Below are 18,577 nucleotides of genomic sequence, written 5' to 3' on the forward strand. Positions count from 1 at the left end.
GAACAAGTCATTTAAGATGTCTCCTTTCCACTTTCATTGAAATGGCCCAGCTTTTCTGGAATGTGCCATCAAATTGCCCACGTCTCGACACACAAGTGGGACACAAGAGGGTCGCGGAGTCAAATAACATGGAATGGGGTCCTATGGAGCCTTGCATGGTTTGAGGTCTGAAAATGTGCTGATGTCACGCACACTACTACAACCATATCCTGATTCAGATAGATCAGTCACAGGCTATGCTTCAATGAATTAACCCAAGTTAACTAAGAGCCTCGTTTTCTGTCCTTAAACGTTCGGTCAGCCACCATTTTAAGTTCCAAGTCATGGCTCTTTTGTGCCTCCCATCTGTTTGTATCATACAATAATATAATAATTAAGAAGGAAATCTCATGATCCCAATCTAAATATTGTGAGAGGCTAGGCAGCACTTTGACATTTTTTCCTGCTACTGGGGGAGGTGGGAGGAGTTTGGAGGTATTTACCGACGCTGGCCTTTCTGTTTGTCAATTTTCTTTATGAGGCGCTGATGTCTGTCAGAATGATCCCAGACGACGGCTAGGTGTAACAGCCTAATGTTTGCTTGAACAACAGAAAAGATCCTTTCCTTTCCGATCCATCCTCCCACAATGGAGTCAATCAATTCAGAACAGTGCCTCTATTCTCATATTCACTAGCGTTATGAGACGCTAGCGTGGCTGCTCTCTGGCGCCTTAATAGTAAAGTCAGACACAGAAACATAGGACTATTTCATGTTTTGTTCATCGTAATCTTATAATTTTGTATTTTACAAATACTGTAGGTTTCATACAAATAGTGCTGTATAACACAATAGAACTTCATGGTATCATCAAAAAAGCTAATGTGCTTTTTGCTCAGTGTAGACGTAGTGTAGAGGAATACACTGAGCCTTGAAGCAAGTTTCAAGTTTTATTGTCCATTTTAGGGCCCATATTAGACAGAAAAACAATGAGGTGGTATGAAACAGGGGACGAAAATATGGCCAATTCTTTTCAAACACGAATGCAAACTGAAACAGCTACTCCTCAGTTAATACATTACCCAACATCTCAAGAAGTAAAGGATGTTCAGTCACAACACGCAAAAAATCAGAGCGAGACTCAAGGGTTTCAACATGGCCGTTTTCCCACAGTGGAGAGCCAGACACTTGTCCCTAAGAAGAAAGAGTCTTATAAATCTGAAGGCGTGGGCTCTTCCAACGTTTATAGAAGACTAGGGGGTCAAGTCACACAAGCACCTGTCACAACTCATCTGCTCTCTCCTCCTCTCTTCTGATGTCTCTTGCCCCGTTCTCTTCCCAGCTCTCTCTTTTGATGTCTCTCTCTCGTGTCTGCCTACCCTTGCCCCGTTCTCCTTCCAGCTCTCTCTTTCTTGGACCGAGAAAAAGACAAGAAGAGAGTAAAAAAAACTGGAGCTTTGAATCTCTGATTGATGACACACAGAGCCGGGAGAGGAGAAAGAGGGGAGGCACTGGTTCATTTTCCATTTTAAATAAAGATGGAAAAGCAGAGAAACTGCCAAGGGTATTCATTTGATCTGAATGGAACTTCAATAAAGCAAATTCCTGGACAGCTATTTCAGTTCATCATTAGGAGGCATTCCCAAACCAACCTTTTGTCTTGGGGCCTGACAGGCCGCAACTGTTATTTTAGCCTGCCATGGTGCTCTATATTAAATCAATATATAGTATTACCAAGGTGAAATCTTAGCCTGAACACATGAAACCGATATTATTTAACCCCCTGGTGACATCAAACCATTTGTCACCTAATGACAAAACACTGACTGATTCATCTGCCTTCTCCAAGAAAAAATGTTTAAAAATGTTACACAGTACTGAAGAAATAATACAATACTTGATTTTGAAAAAAATACAATTTATAAAGTCCTCATCTTGGTTGTAAAGTATTTTAAACAGTGATTATGATTATTTAGTTAATGACACAGCTTGCTTCTTTAGCTCGGTGTTGTAATGTGTAGTTTTTCCTCGACTGACAGCTTGGAGGTGGTGATCGTGGTGTTATTGCTACTGAGGACTGATGCGTTTCTGCCACCTAGTGGTCAACAGTCTCCTACACACAACTGGGGAAATGGATTTGGTTTATGATGCCAACAGACAAAGCGATCACAATTGGACACGAAACACTCAATAAACACATAATGTGTGGCCATGCATATGTAATCCTTGTAAATGTTACTGAATTATAGCTAAATTAAACCCGCAAAGTGACACATAAATACAGCATCTAGCATGGTAAGATGCTCCAACGAACTTCATCTTTGCCCAGAAGGCTGGAGTATCTCCATCAGTTTCACAACTGTTCGGATGCTTCGAAAAAATGATTAGGAGAAAACTATTACAATGTGCATTTTATTTTGAATTTAAGCTATTTTAAACTGAAACTTGGTTAAAATAATACTGTTAAACAAAATCATTATTTGACATGTACAAGACATGAACGTAAAGGATATCTCACCTTTTCCCACTGGTCAGGAGGTCAAATGCTTCGTTGATTTGGTCTAGGTTCACAGTGTGAGTCACAAACTCATCCAGCTTGAGTTTCTTGTTCATGTAGTCATCCACCAGTTTAGGGACACTCTCCACACTCTTCCAGCCTGGAGCAGTTGTGTTCATGGTTTGACTTACTCATCAATCAAACAGATACTTTTCATATAAAATTGTCAGAAACAATCCCTCAAATACATCTAAAATGGATTCCATTTAACAAAATGTTAAAACCTGTGAAATCCAAAGATTTCACCAATTCACAAAATCATTTATTGAACCATTAGTTTACTGTTTATATAAGTCCTGTACGGGCTTAACTAAGTGTGCCCGCAAAAATCATCACAGCATCTATTATTCAGCTACCTCACTCACCTCCAAAGTAGGTTCCCTTCAGGGTGCGTCCCAGCAGGAGGTCTTCCACCACCAGACTCATCTCCTCCGTCTCAGTCCAGCCCACGATGACGCACACGCCCCACGCATCCTTCGTAGCCTCGAGAGCAGCCCTCTGGGAGAGAGAGCAGACAGTCTAGGAGAGAGCAGCCCTCTGGCAGAGAGAGCAGCCCTCTGGCAGAGAGAGCAGACAGTCTAGGAGAGAGCAGCCCTCTGGCAGAGAGAGCAGCCCTCTGGCAGAGAGAGCAGCCCTCTGGCAGAGAGAGCAGCCCTCTGGGAGAGAGAGCAGACAGTCTAGGAGAGAGCAGCCCTCTGGCAGAGAGAGCAGCCCTCTGGCAGAGAGAGCAGCCCTCTGGCAGAGAGAGCAGCCCTCTGGGAGAGAGAGCAGATAGTCTAGGAGAGAGCAGCCCTCTGGGAGAGAGAGCAGCCCTCTGGGAGAGAGAGCAGACAGTCTAGGAGAGAGCAGCCCTCTGGCAGAGAGAGCAGACAGTCTAGGAGAGAGCAGCCCTCTGGCAGAGAGAGCAGCCCTCTGGGAGAGAGAGCAGACAGTCTAGGAGAGAGCAGCCCTCTGGGAGAGAGAGCAGCCCTCTGGAAGAGAGAGCAGACAGTCTAGGAGAGAGCAGCCCTCTGGCAGAGAGAGCAGCCCTCTGGCAGAGAGAGCAGCCCTCTGGCAGAGAGAGCAGCCCTCTGGGAGAGAGAGCAGCCCTCTGGGAGAGAGAGCAGACAGTCTAGGAGAGAGCAGCCCTCTGGCAGAGAGAGCAGACAGTCTAGGAGAGAGCAGCCCTCTGGCAGAGAGAGCAGCCCTCTGGGAGAGAGAGCAGACAGTCTAGGAGAGAGCAGCCCTCTGGGAGAGAGAGCAGCCCTCTGGAAGAGAGAGCAGACAGTCTAGGAGAGAGCAGCCCTCTGGGAGAGAGAGCAGAAAGTCTGGGAGAGAGCAGCCCTCTGGGAGAGAGAGCAGACAGTCTGGGAGAGAGCAGACAGTCTGACAGAGAGCAGACAGTCTAGGAGAGAGCAGACAGTCTGGGACAGAACAGACAGTCTGGGAGAGAGCAGACAGTCTGGGAGAGAGCAGACAGTCTGGGAGAGAGCAGACAGTCTAGGAGAGAGCAGACAGTCTGGGACAGAACAGACAGTCTGGGAGAGAGCAGACAGTCTGGGAGAGAGCAGACAGTCTAGGAGAGAGCAGACAGTCTGGGAGAGAGCAGCCCTCTGGGAGAGAGAGCAGACAGTCTGACAGAGAGCAGCCAGTCTGGGACAGAACAGACAGTCTGGGAGAGAGCAGACAGTCTAGGAGAGAGCAGACAGTCTGGGAGAGAGCAGACAGTCTAGGAGAGAGCAGACAGTCTGGGAGAGAGCAGACAGTCTGGGACAGAACAGACAGTCTGGGAGAGAGCAGACAGTCTAGGAGAGAGCAGCCAGTCTGGGACAGAACAGACAGTCTGGGAGAGAGCAGACAGTCTAGGAGAGAGCAGCCCTCTGGGAGAGAGAGCAGACAGTCTGAAGTTCTACATCACAGACCACATATTCGACACCACAGGTCCATCCACGTTTCTGGAAAGCTACCTCTCGGTAGGCTGTGGATCAAACTCCATTTGCTGCTAACCTGATTCTGTCAACCAGCTATTTATAAGAATTAGGTGTGCTACATTAGGTTAGGAGTGAAAACATGCTTTATATCATGCTTTTTAAAATAGTTTCAGATCAGGGTAGAGAGCCCTGGTCGAGAGAGCCCTGGTCGAGCCTAGGAGAGGTTTCCTGTACCATGACGGTGACGTTCCCGACACACTCCAGTGCGTAGTCCACCCCCCCGTCAGTCATGTCCACCAGCACCTCCTGGATGGGCCTGCTGTGCTCCTTAGGGTTCACAAACTCAGTGGCTCCAAACTCCTTGGCTTTCTCAAACTTGTCAGGGTTGATGTCCACTCCGATGATCCTGGTTGCTCCGGCAACCTTGCAGCCCATCACCGTTGCGAGACCCACAGCCCCCAAGCCAATCACTGCACAGGTCGACCCAGGTTCAACCTTAGGGGCGGAGAAGGCAGGTGTAGGTTCAGGAGTGGATAGAAGCATTACCTGGCATATCCCAAGAGACCAGCGAACCAGCCCCACCAGTAATTAGCAACAGGGCAAGGCTAATCTTAGCAAATAGGGTGATAACAATGCTTGTCCACACCCATGTTCAGACATACCCCTACACAACTGGGATAAGGGACTGATATGCCGACCATGAGACATTTGGTCTAATATGAAACTATATTGAAGTGATCTTAAACCGTATAGGTGCACAGGTTGAACATGTGAAAGGTGACTGTCTACCTTGGCAGTGTTGAGAGCTGCGCCGTAGCCGGTGGATACGCCACAGCCCAGCAGACACACCGTGTCCAGCGGAGCGTCCTCTCTGATCTTAGTGACGGAGGTGTCAGCCACCACTGTGTACTGGCAGAACGAACCGACTCCTATGAACTGGTACACCTGCTGGCCTTTACAGGATATCCTGCTTGTGCCGTCTGCTAGAACTCCCATCTGGGTGTTTTGCCTGTTGGCAGAGGTCAGATAAAGAAGTGTGATTTAAGCAGGAGAAAAGTGGGGATAGGTGTAGCTCATAAATCAAATAAAAATGTATTTATATAGCCCTTTTTACACGCAAGCATGTCACAGAGGGCTTCACACACGCCCATAGAACTGCCCCTCAACCAACCTAAACCAGCTCCATGGTTAGAGCATTTTACTGCGGATCAAGAGATTGTAGGTTCAAATCTCCCATGTACGTTGCTTTGGATAAAAGTGTCTGCTAAAAGACTTAGTATTTTCACATCATTAATAAACAAGCAAAGCAAGATGTTACCAGTTCTTTTTGCACAGGTTCGTTTTTGGACTGAGACAGCGTTCACACTCTCCACACTGTGGTAGGAACAGTGGAATCACTTTGTCCCCTGTGGAAACACAAAAGGCAGCTAGAATAAAGCGTGGTTAACATCCGTAGTCTACTAACACACAGGCCGTGTGTTCAAACGCCCGCTGAGGGCCGTACTGCTGTCAGCTACCTGGTGAGAACTTGGTGACTCCCTCCCCGACACTCTCCACGACTCCTGCTCCCTCGTGACCCAAGACCAGGGGGAACGGTCTGGGGTACATCCCCCTGCTGGCCTCATACAGGTACGCCCAGTCAGTGTGACACACCCCACTGGCCGATATCTGTTATGGGGAATACTGGTAAAGTGTGATCAAAGAATAAAGTAGGACACAAGTGTAACCTTCTATAAAGGCAGGAGAGATTTCTGTGTGTGTGGATAGACTATCTCGAGAACCGGGAACTTTATGAAGTTGACTTATGAAGTCAGTATATTGCTCAGGACCCGAGTGACCATTGTGAGTGTTCTACTTTAGCAACATTCACCCTGATTAATGGCCACTTAGTAATATACAACTCAATTCACTTCCTTGATCCAGAAGGAAATTATACTATTTATTGTGCTTCTTGTATTGGCCTACTGGATACGTGTGGATTCACATAAAGGGAATTTGCAAACTGGAGCCAAATATTCCAATCCAAAACAGTGTTATTGAGCCATGACTCAAGCCGACTGAGAGGCGTGTCTCTCATTTGATGCAAACGTATTTTTATTCTTTTTTCGAAAAAAAAAGTTTCAGAAAAAAAGTTTTTAAAAAGGATTTGCATCATTGATGAGTACTTGATGAGGATTCTACTAGACTCTATTCATTGTACTCTGCTCTGCTTTAATCTACTCCGTTTTAAGCTTCTCTGTTCTCATCTCCGCTCCTTTAACTGTGTACGAAAAGAAAAGTTCCGAAATAAATGAAAGGTTGAAAAAATATTTCCAAAAAAAGTTGTAAAGGCTCCCTTCTACTTAAGTATGTAAGAGCCCATACTTCTTTAACTTGAGTAAAAAGGTGTAGTCAGTGCTTCCACTTTTAAAACATGAGTATCTGTACTTCTACTTGAATGAAGGATGTGTGTACTTTTGCCATCTCTGCTTGTCGGTTGTACCTTAATGCGCACTTCATGATCTTTAGGTGGGGCCACTTCCACATCCTCGATACAGAGTGGCTTTCCAGGTTCCCAAGCAACAGCTGCCTTGCACTTGATGACCTGAGTAGACAGTATGCTTGGGACTGGATCGGGCAACAAACAAATCTGAAAGCCTGGGTGACTCTTTACTAACCACCCAGAAGTGGCTACACAGTGTCACACCGCACAATACAATCTTACCTGTCCCTTAGTCATGACAAAGAAAGTTGCAGTACCCGCTAAAACAGTGCAAGTCTTTTGGCAATGCTTGGCTACAAACTACAAACGTTCCTTGTCTGTTAAGTACACATATCCCGTTTCGGGAGAAGGGGGGGTACATAAAGCGTTGTGGTGACGTAAATGTGTATAGTTTACGACGGGACCCACATTTTTATTTACGGCACCGTGTTGACCACATGTGCAGCGTGGTGCTGGAGACGTCGCTGGTAACCGTCCTGCACAGTTTTTGAATAAGGTACATTTCAGTTTATTCGTTAATATATTGTTTGACTTTCTTTGTGAGCATCTAATATAATCCAATAACTTGCTGCATAGATTTTTTGATATACACTTAGTCTGTAAGAAAACGGTCAATTATTTATACTAGTACCCTTGGCTAACGACAGCTAGCTAGCTAGTATACATTCCACCTATTACAAAGTTGTCTAACGATAGTCAACTAGCTAATCAACCAGTTTGTAATATAAGAAACTCATCTGGGATTATATCGGACTCGAGTATTATAAATGAAACGCATACTTAATTTGCAATCATCAACTTGTTAACGTTTACTGTTGATAGCGAGCAAGTTCCGAAGCTAGCTGACCATGTAGTTCAGGCGAGCAAATTAGCCATTGCATCTTTCACTGAATTAGCCAAGTAGATGACTTGACCTAATAATTAGATAGTCATGTAATGTTAACTATAACGTTTCTATAGTCAGAGGAAAAGCTGTAAAAGTCGCTTCCGCAGAATGAAATCCTTTGGTTGGATATGTTGTATGGTTATCACATCTGAACGTTTTGTACCCCGTTTTTTAGAAACTGCATAAGAGATGTCTTTCCGAGGTGGTGGTGGGAGAGGGGGTCGAGGTGGAGGTGGTGGATTCAACCGAGGTGGAGGTGGCAGAGGAGGTGGAGGATACGGTGGACGAGGTGGTGGCGGTGGATTCCGTGGCGGCGGAAGAGGTGGCTTCAGACAGCAGGACTACGGTCCTCCAGAATACGTAGTTGGTAAGTTGTTACTAGCCTAGTTAGCTATCTAGCTACATGTTGATTTGCGGGAGTTATCGATTGTTGTGTATCATCCATTCGGTTCCAACTCTCTTGTTTATGTTGTTGCAGCGCTTGGAGAGTTTGTGCACCCATGTGAAGATGACATCGTTTGCAAGTGTGTGACAGAGGAAAACAAAGTACCCTACTTCAACGCTCCAGTTTATCTGGAAAACAAGGAACAGATTGGGAAGGTGGATGAAATCTTTGGCCAGCTGCGTGACTTTGTATCCTTGCCCAACACTACTTGTATGACGTTTTTGTTTGTTGTTGTTCATATTTAAAAGTAATGAAGTGGATCATATTTAACTGAAGTTTATAGACTCCTTAACCCAACGTTGCAGTATTTCTCTGTCAAACTTTCGGATAATATGAAGGCATCGTCGTTCAAGAAACTTCAAAAGGTATACACATTTATTTGTGAGGTCGTGAGATACGTGTCTTTTGTCAGTAATCTCTGTGAGTTTTCTAAGGCTGTGAGGATTTGTCAGTAAATGCCATATTCCTCCCACAGTTCTACATAGACCCCATGAAACTGCTACCCCTCCAGAGGTTCCTACCCAGGCCCCCAGGAGAGAAGGGGCCTCCCAGGGGAGGCAGAGGGGGGAGAGGTGGAGGCAGAGGTGGAGGCCGCGGAGGTAAGTACATTACATGTTTCGAATGCCATGCTCTTCACTCATCTCAATTGTATGTTGTCGTCACTATTTATCGTGCATGTGGAGGGATTTTTATTCCTACAAGTCATTTAACCATGTTAACATTTTTTGGTTTTCTTTTTCTTAAGGTGGTTTCCGTGGCGGCAGGGGAGGAGGTGGATTTGGTGGCGGAGGATTCGGTGGTCGGGGTGGCGGTGGAAGAGGAGGAGGGTTCAGGGGAGGGAGTCGAGGTGGAGGAGGACGAGGGTTCAGAGGTACGTTGTGTGTGCGTGTGTACATTAGTAAGTGTGGTACTGTGTGTGTATTGAGATGTCTTGAAAACAGTACGGACTTGATGCAAGTTATCATGTCATTGAGGCCGGATCATTTGATTTGACTTGTGTTCTCGTCTAGGTGGGAGATGATAAAGACTCCAGTTGGGCCTCATGGGTTCTCTTCTCTCTACCATCTGGTGCTGCGGCACATTGCCAGTGCCTGGCTCTGTCGGACTGGAGTTACGGAAATTGACACAGTATCATTTTCTGCTGCTCCACATCCAATAGTTTTTGTTTATTTTTTTTGTGTACCGATTTGGATGACTAATGTTCATGGTTTTATTTGCTGAACCCTAGCTGCATACAGGTGTTGCCCTGGAATACAGACTTTTGATTTAGCTTCTCCGATGCCGACACGGGTTGTGATGAACTAGATGTTTTTTTGTCACAGCATCTCCAAAGTGACATGGTGACTTTCATTTCAACGCAAGTTATGGAATCCTACATTTAATCTCAAAACGTGTCAAGATACAAGGTGATGATGATCATAAGGGTTATTTTCATGTTTTTCCATATAATTCAAGATGTTTTATAATAACTATGAAAAGAAATCACTGTTGCAGAGTGCTGTTACTTTTTGTAAAGAAAAGCCTTTGAATAAACAGTTCTGTAGACCATTGTTTTTAAAGATGCTTGTACTTGTGGTCAATATTTATGTATAAAAAATAATAATAATACATGATGGGTAACTCCATGACAGGACTTATTATAACAATGGGTTTGCCCCACTTTTGGTCGATTCAAAGACCATTTATTTTGCAGTAATAATGGTGGAACCGCCTGCATTAGTTGGTAGTAATGGGTAACTTATCTTAACTTATCGTTAGCTAGGATAAGATTGCCATGTTCCAAAATATACTGCCCACGCTGTAGCTAATAGTACCCAGTTTCAAATCGACAAATCCCTTCTACTGGGTCTGTAAATATCAAATTAATGAAGTACTCGTTAATAATTGACTAGGGACCTCCACCTTTCTCATGGAAGCTGAACACCTGTTGAACAACTGTCACGGGCAGTCTACATTACGCGGTGTTCAGAGATACAATTCTCCTGATAATTACGTGACTCCCACCGAAATTAAATGGGGGCGAAATTCGCCTCAAAGTGTACATTGACTGCTTCACAGCAAACTAGCTACTAAACCTTAGCCTAAGTACAGTCATCGTTGCTTGCAGCCTAGCGTAGTTCTGTGGCGTAACTGGGAACGTCACCAGCAGATGGTACTATGACTGCGATATGTTCTCTGGGCATTCCCTGTTCTCTTTTTTGTTATGCATTTGTTCCGCAGCAGATTTACCCATGGCATGCTGTAGCCTATATAAATCTATGCATGCTGGATTTAAACGAATTATATGACGACAACCGTAGTATTTTGCATTGATTTAACTGGCATTTGATCGCGGCGTGTCTGATTGGTCTATTTCAGAGCCACTTCTTTTGCACGTTCCCACCCCTTTCTCTTATGTCTGCAGACCGAATGGAGACTGCTGGAAAAGTAAGTTGCCAGCTTTGTATAATAATACGCGGATTACTCTTTATTTGCAATGTTTGCCGGCTGCACCGTGTGCTCTGATAACTACTTCGGATTCACGTGTTAACGTTGTAACAATTTTGTGTTTTTTTGCATTCATTCGCTATGAACGTTGACATACACTTCTTGCACAATCACCGATAAATACCGTTGGCTAGCGAGATTGTACAGATTTGGGTTTCAATGACTACAAAGAAACATTGTAGCAGTTTCTGCAGCAAGAGTTCCACTTTTGGAAGCATTAGCGACAGTTTTAGCAGTTAAAAACTGGTTTTACACCTCCTGTTAAGAAACCATTTGAGCGAGGTGTTTATGATTTAGCCAACGACTTCTAATGAAGTAAATGAACACTACGTAACCAATAAGTAATCAGACCGTTTTCGTCAAAAGCGCTATGTAGAGTTGGCTAACTGAAACCAGTACTGTCATAATGTAGACCCAACTGTTTCAACTGGGTGTACACTGTGCAGAGTATCTCAAGAGGAGAGAGTTCCGGTTTCAGGAGCCTGAAGAGGGAGTTCCGGTTTAGAGGGGTCTGAGGAGAGAGTGCTGCAGTTGTAGCCTGGTCCTAACCAGACCCTAGTACATTTAATTTGTACAGAAGGTCTGGGATCGCTCCATTGACAAGCGTTAACTTCCTTGAAGGCGGGTACTCTGTTGAAGTTTAAAACTATTGGATCTGCCCAGAGCCACTCTGATCTGCCATAACCAATCGCTAGCGTTCGCCTTAGCCAACTCCTTCACCACTACTGTAACGGAGCTAGCTGTCGTAGCTGGAAAATCATCATGGCCACCAACAAAACTTAGCAAAGATTGTTCTTGCTCCGGCTTTAACTTTTCGATATTCGGCAGCGTTGCCACAACGGACCGAATGAATGGCTTTGCTTGCATCTTTCTCCGCTGCCATTACTGAACTACAACTCAAACTAGCACACAACATCAACGTCATCGTTCTCAGCCACTCCCTCTGTTCGCTGATAAGCCCTACAAAAAAATTATTTGAGAAAACCGACTTGTGTGTCGAATTCCCAGACCTAGTACAGAAGCACAATCAAAATTGAGCGGAAGTACGTAGGACGGCAGATTCAGGCTACTGCAGTTGGACCTTTCTCGAGAATCTCCCTCACAAAGTGCACGGATAACCTATCCAATGTTCTGGTGTGTGTACTGATAGTTTATCCTACTATCTGTGTTTCAGGTGATCAAGTGCAAGGCAGCTGTAGCCTGGGAGGTAGGGAAGCCTCTATCCATCGAAGAAGTGGAGGTGGCGCCACCCAAGTCCCATGAAGTACGCATTAAGGTAAACCACCCCAACCCTCCTCAAAACGTCTCACATTGGTGCGACTTTACCCGGCCTCTTCGACTGCTGAGAAACTCACTGTAGCTGTAACTCGGTTAGCTGTAACCAACTGAAGAAGCTGGTCTCTTCATGTGTCGGCTCTGTTTTTTTTTTGTTTTTTTTCAAAATATTTTTACAACCTTGACAACTTTTTCTGCTCGAGGGAATGAGCTACTAGGCTATCGACCAAAGCTGACCAAAACAGATAACCTAGCCATCTGAAAGGACAAAGTTCTGTTCAGGATCATATTAACGCAGTGTAAAGCCAGGAGATCAGACGAAGGCCAGTGTAGACGGACACCTTCTCGTCAATCACTGCTACTAATATTCTTGTTCTGCGCTGTTGCCTTACTACATATAAAAGCATCCATGGGTCTCCTGAAAGGCGCTATGTGGATTAAAGTTATTGTTGTGTGTTCCTCAGATCTTCGCCACGGGTGTGTGTCACACTGACTCGTACACGCTGAGTGGCAGTGACCCCGAGGGCCTGTTCCCCGTCATCTTGGGGCATGAGGGTGCCGGCACGGTCGAGAGCGTCGGAGAAGGGGTCACCAAGTTCAAACCAGGTGAGGAAATAATGTGAGTTATTAAAACTCATCAGAAAACATCTGAAGATGATTATAAGCAGAAGGCGGCTTAAAGTTGCACTTTTTAACCCTTGTGTTATCTTCGGGTCGTTCTGACCCATCAGTCATTGTGACCCACCGTCGTATTGCGACAACTTTACTGCATACAGAAACAAAGTGAAGCATTTTCTTTTAACCGTTGGGCTGTCTCAGACCCCCTACATGGCGAAGGTTAAAATAAAATTATTTGTTTTTGTATCGTGGTAAAATTGGGTAAACACAACGATGGTTTGTTATGAACCTTTGGGTCATGTGACCCGAAGGCAGCACAAGGGTTAAACAATCGCATCTTTTTTTCAGGTGATGCTGTGATCCCACTGTATGTGCCCCAGTGTGGTGAATGCAAATTTTGCAAAAACCCCAAGACCAACCTTTGCCAGAAAATCAGGTAGAAAAAACACAAGCTTGCAGTTGTCAACCCCCAATCAATCGCACCTTCCCAGACATCAGCCAAAAGAATGCAAAGAAATCTGTGTTCCATCACAACTGATTGGAGCTGTGCTTCAGTTCAACCTCCTCCACCACCTCTTCTCACCCAGGATCACCCAGGGCCAGGGCCTGATGCCCGACGGCACCTCCCGCTTCTCCTGCAAGGGCAAGCAGCTCTTCCACTTCATGGGCTGCAGCTCGTTCTCAGAGTACACAGTGGTGGCCGACATCTCTGTGGCGAAGGTGGACCAGAAGGCCCCCCTGGACAAGGTCTGTCTGCTCGGCTGTGGCATCTCCACAGGCTACGGTGCTGCTCTCAACACCGCCAAGGTGGGTCAAAGGTCATATCGTGTCTGGCTGCAAGCGATGGTGTGTGTGTGTGTTAATAAAGCATGAAATCCTGTGTATCTGGTGCTAACTAGAGTACAAAAAAAGGCAGTACTCTTTGGTTGTAGTAGGGGTTTTGATGTGTCATATCCTGTTCAGGTTGAGCCTGGGTCCATCTGTGCTGTTTTCGGCCTTGGCGCCGTGGGGATGGCTGTGATTATGGGCTGCCAGGTTTCTGGAGCAACCAGGATCATCGGAGTGGACATCAACCCTGACAAGTTTGAGAAAGCCAAGGAGTTTGGAGCCACTGAGTTTGTGAACCCTAAGGAGCACAGCAGGCCCATCCAGGAGGTGCTGGTGGACATGACTGACGGGGGGGTGGACTTCTCGTTCGAGTGCGTCGGCAATGTTAGCCTCATGGTAAGCGTGACGTCTTCAAGTGAACGACTCCTGGTTTGTGCTTTGGTTTGTGTGTGCTCACTGTGCCAGCCGACACACATTAGGAAACCTGAACGTTTTCTCAGGCCTCCTTATGTAACATGGCTGTCGCTCCGTCCCAGCCACCAGAGGGCACTGTTGCCAAGGAAGAGAGTTGTTGCTTGGTGGTGGTGGGGGAGCCAATGCTTTCTAAGTGCTCAGTGGTGTTGTTGTTCCAGAGAGCTGCCCTGGAGGCGTGTCATAAAGGCTGGGGGGAGAGTGTGATCATCGGGGTGGCAGCGGCGGGCCAGGAGATCTCCACACGCCCCTTCCAGCTGGTGACTGGGAGAGTCTGGAGGGGAACAGCCTTCGGAGGTAAATAGACAGGTTTTAAAGAACCTTTCACCTTTATATGTACAGACGCATTAGTATACTCTATATACATGCATAGGATATGATGACCTATGTATATCTGCATATACAGTATATGAATGCTGTTTCCCCTTCGGGATCCATAAAGTAACTTAAAGTACTATAATCAGGAATGACGCATGAAAGCAAAACTCACACATCATACGCATTGGGTCAGATGTACCTGAGTGTTAGTGGGTTGGGGAGGGACAGTGGTAGATGGTTGACACAGTCTGCTTCCTGCTGCAGGCTGGTGTGTGGACAGCGTGCCCAAGCTAGTGGAGGACTACATGAACAAGAAGCTGAAAGTGGATGAGTTTGTGAGCCACAATCTTCCGTTTGAGCAGATCAATGAGGCCTTCGACCTGATGCATGCTGGGAAAAGGTAAGTCGGGATTCCTAGACGTATCATGACTGCTACGAAAAACAAGAATTTTTTAATCGACACAAGTGTTTAGGGGAACACTCATTTTGCTTTTCATTAACAGTATCCGCACTGTGCTGAAGTTTTGAGGAGCCGTCCTACGAAGGGTTCTCGCCCCCCTCCAGCCTTGATCAGAATCACAGATCTAGCACTTAAATCTTCTGCACTTAATGTGAGCTATCTGTTTCATAATTTAGACTGCAAGTGTAGAATTTCAACTTCAATCAATAAAATGTGTTAGTGTTTTTTCTTTGTTGTGGTTTCCACTGCAGTGGAGTGTTTCTTCATATGATGCATAGCATATCACAACAGTCTGGGTTCAGAAATATGCTTCATGATAAATTACTGCACCTCATCTATTATTAAAACATTGAATCTGTTTAAATATTCCTCTTGTAATGCATGATTAATTATAAAACTACCAGTTTTCAATGCCTGTCCAGTTCGACCATGGATTATTTTATAAATCAAGGCTTATTTGTGCTTGGACATGTAAACCTAGCATATGGAGCAGAACCATAAAGTGTGTTAATAGTGACACACTAAAAGTGAAGCTCAAATGCACTTGGACAGGATCGCAGAATACTGCTATAGTATTACCTCAAACACCTCCACTCACTCAGTCCTCTTGACGACACTCAAACCTGTATATCTACACACTTCAAGACTAAAGGTCACCACGAAGCACACTGTAAAAGAGACGCATGAATCGATTACCACGAAAATGTCATTTAAATAATTCGATGAATTAATTACCCAATATCCATGTGTGATGTCAAATTAGGGCACGATCTACAGCTTCGAACTTGTTGCTTCCCTTTTAAACGTTATTTTTATTTTTTATTTTTTTTATAGAGGTGGACTAATGTGATCTTGTAATCATCATTATTAGGCGTTTGATAGAGGTATGGGTGAATGAGCTGTGAGTATCAGATCGAGACTCAGGTGGAGAGAGGGCTTTCATTCCTCGCAACAAATAATTGGATGAAAATGTTCGACTATGTTAAGGTAATCGAAGGTCACTAAACATCACGCTATCACGTCACGGCCGAGTAAAGGTCAAGTCAACAAACCTGTCGATGGATACATCAGTCTAAACCTCTGCTAAACCAACAGGCCGATCGTCCCGTTGTAAGCCTCGACTCTGCAGCGTTCAGAGTGCCATGTCGGTCGCGACCGCCGAGTGCCTTACAATTCTCTGGGTAATGAAGGCACCTCCTGCTATGAATTCATTCATGGTTCATCTTGTGATTTTATTAATGCATGAAGACTTGCTGGGCGGACCGACTCGTCCCACCCCGAGAACCACAAGATTAATGGGTTTCCCCCCCAAACAGCATCAGTTAGCCAGAGCTATCTGGTATTTGTCTTTACAAGATTGTATCGACTTTTGGGAGATCATGCAGAAAATGAACTGTCATGGACACGATGGCTTTCTGAAGGAACGCTGATAATAGCTAAGGACTGGGCGGACAGAAACAAGCCTACACGGTTAACAGAAATAAATAGCGACTAGGCACGGAAGTCGAAGCATGTCTCTCGCCCTGGTCTCTGTTCAAGAGTGTTTCTTTAACCCTCGTGCTGCCTTCGGGTCACATGACCCAAAGGTTCATAACGAACCACCGTTGTGTTTACCCGATTTTACCCAATACAAAAACAAATTAAAATAATTTTCTTTTAACCTTTGCAATGTGGGGGGTCTGAGACAGCCCAACGGTTAAAAGAATATGCTTCACTTTGTCTTTGTATGCGGTAAATCTGTCGCAATACGAAGGTGGGTCACAATGACTGATGGGTCAGAATGACCCGAAGATAACACAAGGGTTAATACAGCTTGTAATATGGAAATCTGAGCAGAGTTGTTAGTGTGGAAGTTTGGTTAGCAATTTACAACTTCATCTCATATGATGTCGTTCTTGTGTTTGCGTGGACGAAACAATAGTCTCATAATTCTTTTTTCTTTGCGTGTGGTGTGTAAATTTGAAACGGAAGGATAAAGAGAGGGCCCTGCCTTTGTTCTGTGTAAAAGGGTACTTAGAGTCAGATTAGCATCTGAGACTAGAGAGACTACATTTCAAGGAGTTATTTTCTTCATCTTGATTTTTACAATTATTTTACTTTGGAGCCATTACATTTCCTCAAGGACATCAGACAAAAGGAAAAGAAAGAGGAAAAAATATATAATAGTTTAGCCCTATTTACATAATCATCTATTTTGTGCATTGGGTATGCATCTTTCCTCAAAATGTGACCCTTTTCCAAAAAATTAGCTTTTTAAGTAGGGTGAATAATGGATTTTCATATTTCAGACACAATAAGACCTTCATGTTGTGTCTCTAAACTTGGAATAATTTGGCTGGAAATTGCAATATGGAGATTGTATTTGCTTTGACCAAAATAAACAGCAAGGCCTCCTCCTGTAGTACTTTATAAAGCTGATCTGGAACTAACCATGTCTGTCCTTAAAAAAGTCTTGTGCACACATGTAGACACACCTGCTTAAATTCCTCTCTAAGCCCAGCCTTTCTGACACCAAAGCGATTCCCCCCTCTCATCAACTTGTAACTTTTGCTCAATTCTGAAAATCTAGTCACAGTGAGTTCCCAGAAGTCACACCACCCGCCATTTTTGGGGGCAATTTCAAAGACACAGATTAGACCGAGGCAGCAAAGGAGCGCTGGGAGAGACAGATGGGAGTAAGGAGAAAGGATCCTCTTATTAAGGCGCTTCACATCCCCCGGCAGTGAGGGGAATGATTGCCCCAGGAAGATAATTGTGCCTGGAGAAGCATCAAGCAAAGGAGCCCTAGGAATTGTATCAGTACATCCTTTTAAAGCAGCTCCTCTTTAGGGTGAAATATTACAACAAGCAGAGTGCAGGTGGGAGGAAAACAATGTTATTGCCAGGTATCCTCACACACGCGATAAACTGCCAGCTTTCCCCACCCTTGATGGTGTTTGTGCTCCCTCCTCAGCGGAGGCAAAGGTAAACACCCGTCCCTGGGCTTTCAAAATCAATTTAGGCCTCCCGTCTCTGCGGACCGGGCCTGTGGCGAAGCTCCGCGCTGGGGCCTGTGGCGCAGCTCCGTGCTGGGGCCTGTGGCGCAGCTCCGTGCTGGGGCCTGTGGCGCAGCTCCGCGCTGGGGCCTGTGGCGAAGCTCCGTGCTGGGGCCTGGAGGAGAGCACAGGGTTTCCCCTCCTCGTGCCCTCACACACACACACACACACACACACACACACACGTATGCCTCAGGTTCTCCTCTTTCCCTGCTCCTGGGAGAGACCAGTGTTGACACTGTACATTTTAAGTGGGTTTCACCCATGTCAGAGCCCTACATACTAACCCCAACGGTTAATTACTGTGTAGTTGCCACTCAATATACTATGATAATATATTTTATATTTTATTATTATTGCCCTCAGGGTGTAAACACTTCACGGTATGCACACAGTGATTACATGTTCATTAGAGAAGCTGATGGCTTTGGACTGGAGTCCACATGCAGAGGCTTCACACTGGCAACAGAAGAACTGCAGGTGAGCCGTTCTCTTGTGAACATCTCTAAAGGAGTATTTATGCACTGCTCAGTCTTGCTGCAACAAATGGGCCCAACCCAGCTTGGGCCCATTCATATGCAATTAAAGAACCGGAAAGGATAAACTTGTGACAATGTGCATGCCCCTGCCTGGTAAATCCACTTCCTGGCTAGCTTTCTTTCATGTAATTTATTTTCAGGCGGTCGTTTTTTTTGCTGGAAGCCCCTATGCATAAACAGAGCCTGGTGTTGATTCAGTTACAACATATCCTCCACTGCACTTCAGAAGGCTCAGAAAGTATATTTTGAGGAGTTTAATTTAAATGTACACAAATGCATCATTCACCAA

At 45.1% G+C, this 18,577-nt stretch overlaps 3 protein-coding genes across 3 annotated transcripts; 2 read left to right on the forward strand and 1 right to left on the reverse strand.

Moving 5' to 3' along the window:
* Positions 1-2,101: 2,101 nt before the first annotated feature.
* Positions 2,102-7,271, reverse strand: LOC134032596 (alcohol dehydrogenase class-3-like). The gene is made up of 9 exons (XM_062476600.1): positions 7,149-7,271; positions 6,927-7,028; positions 5,962-6,112; positions 5,763-5,850; positions 5,234-5,453; positions 4,679-4,939; positions 2,900-3,032; positions 2,496-2,634; positions 2,102-2,347 (listed from the first exon to the last, which is right to left on the reverse strand). The coding sequence occupies exons 1-9, from the start codon at positions 7,161-7,163 to the stop codon at positions 2,293-2,295; spliced, it is 1,164 nt and encodes a 387-aa protein (XP_062332584.1). The 5' UTR covers positions 7,164-7,271; the 3' UTR covers positions 2,102-2,292.
* A 45-nt stretch (positions 7,272-7,316) lies between these two features.
* gar1 (GAR1 homolog, ribonucleoprotein) lies at positions 7,317-9,816 on the forward strand. Its single transcript, XM_062476242.1, has 7 exons — positions 7,317-7,422; positions 7,988-8,179; positions 8,291-8,445; positions 8,563-8,622; positions 8,733-8,856; positions 9,003-9,128; positions 9,268-9,816. The coding sequence occupies exons 2-7, from the start codon at positions 8,002-8,004 to the stop codon at positions 9,276-9,278; spliced, it is 654 nt and encodes a 217-aa protein (XP_062332226.1). The 5' UTR covers positions 7,317-7,422; positions 7,988-8,001; the 3' UTR covers positions 9,279-9,816.
* A 732-nt stretch (positions 9,817-10,548) lies between these two features.
* Positions 10,549-14,938, forward strand: adh5 (alcohol dehydrogenase 5). Its single transcript, XM_062476582.1, has 9 exons — positions 10,549-10,684; positions 11,919-12,020; positions 12,484-12,625; positions 12,986-13,073; positions 13,225-13,444; positions 13,601-13,861; positions 14,098-14,233; positions 14,519-14,654; positions 14,758-14,938. The coding sequence occupies exons 1-9, from the start codon at positions 10,652-10,654 to the stop codon at positions 14,780-14,782; spliced, it is 1,143 nt and encodes a 380-aa protein (XP_062332566.1). The 5' UTR covers positions 10,549-10,651; the 3' UTR covers positions 14,783-14,938.
* Positions 14,939-18,577: the final 3,639 nt, after the last annotated feature.

The sequence above is a fragment of the Osmerus eperlanus genome, chromosome 13 (assembly GCF_963692335.1).
Source record: "Osmerus eperlanus chromosome 13, fOsmEpe2.1, whole genome shotgun sequence".
Taxonomy (NCBI): Eukaryota; Metazoa; Chordata; class Actinopteri; order Osmeriformes; family Osmeridae; genus Osmerus; species Osmerus eperlanus.

Coding starts and splice junctions, on each gene's coding strand:
- LOC134032596 (XM_062476600.1), bottom strand. Junction 3,033..4,678: donor TCGGGAACGTCACCGTCATG/GTACAGGAAACC, acceptor TCTCTCTCCCAG/AGGGCTGCTCTCGAGGCTAC. Junction 2,635..2,899: donor GAAGGGAACCTACTTTGGAG/GTGAGTGAGGTA, acceptor CAACTGCTCCAG/GCTGGAAGAGTGTGGAGAGT.
- gar1 (XM_062476242.1), top strand. CDS start 8,002: ATGTCTTTCCGAGGTGGTGGTGGGAGAGGGGGTCGAGGTGGAGGTGGT. Junction 8,180..8,290: donor TCCTCCAGAATACGTAGTTG/GTAAGTTGTTAC, acceptor ATGTTGTTGCAG/CGCTTGGAGAGTTTGTGCAC. Junction 8,623..8,732: donor CGTTCAAGAAACTTCAAAAG/GTATACACATTT, acceptor TTCCTCCCACAG/TTCTACATAGACCCCATGAA.
- adh5 (XM_062476582.1), top strand. CDS start 10,652: ATGTCTGCAGACCGAATGGAGACTGCTGGAAAA. Junction 12,021..12,483: donor CCCATGAAGTACGCATTAAG/GTAAACCACCCC, acceptor TGTGTTCCTCAG/ATCTTCGCCACGGGTGTGTG. Junction 13,862..14,097: donor TCGGCAATGTTAGCCTCATG/GTAAGCGTGACG, acceptor TTGTTGTTCCAG/AGAGCTGCCCTGGAGGCGTG.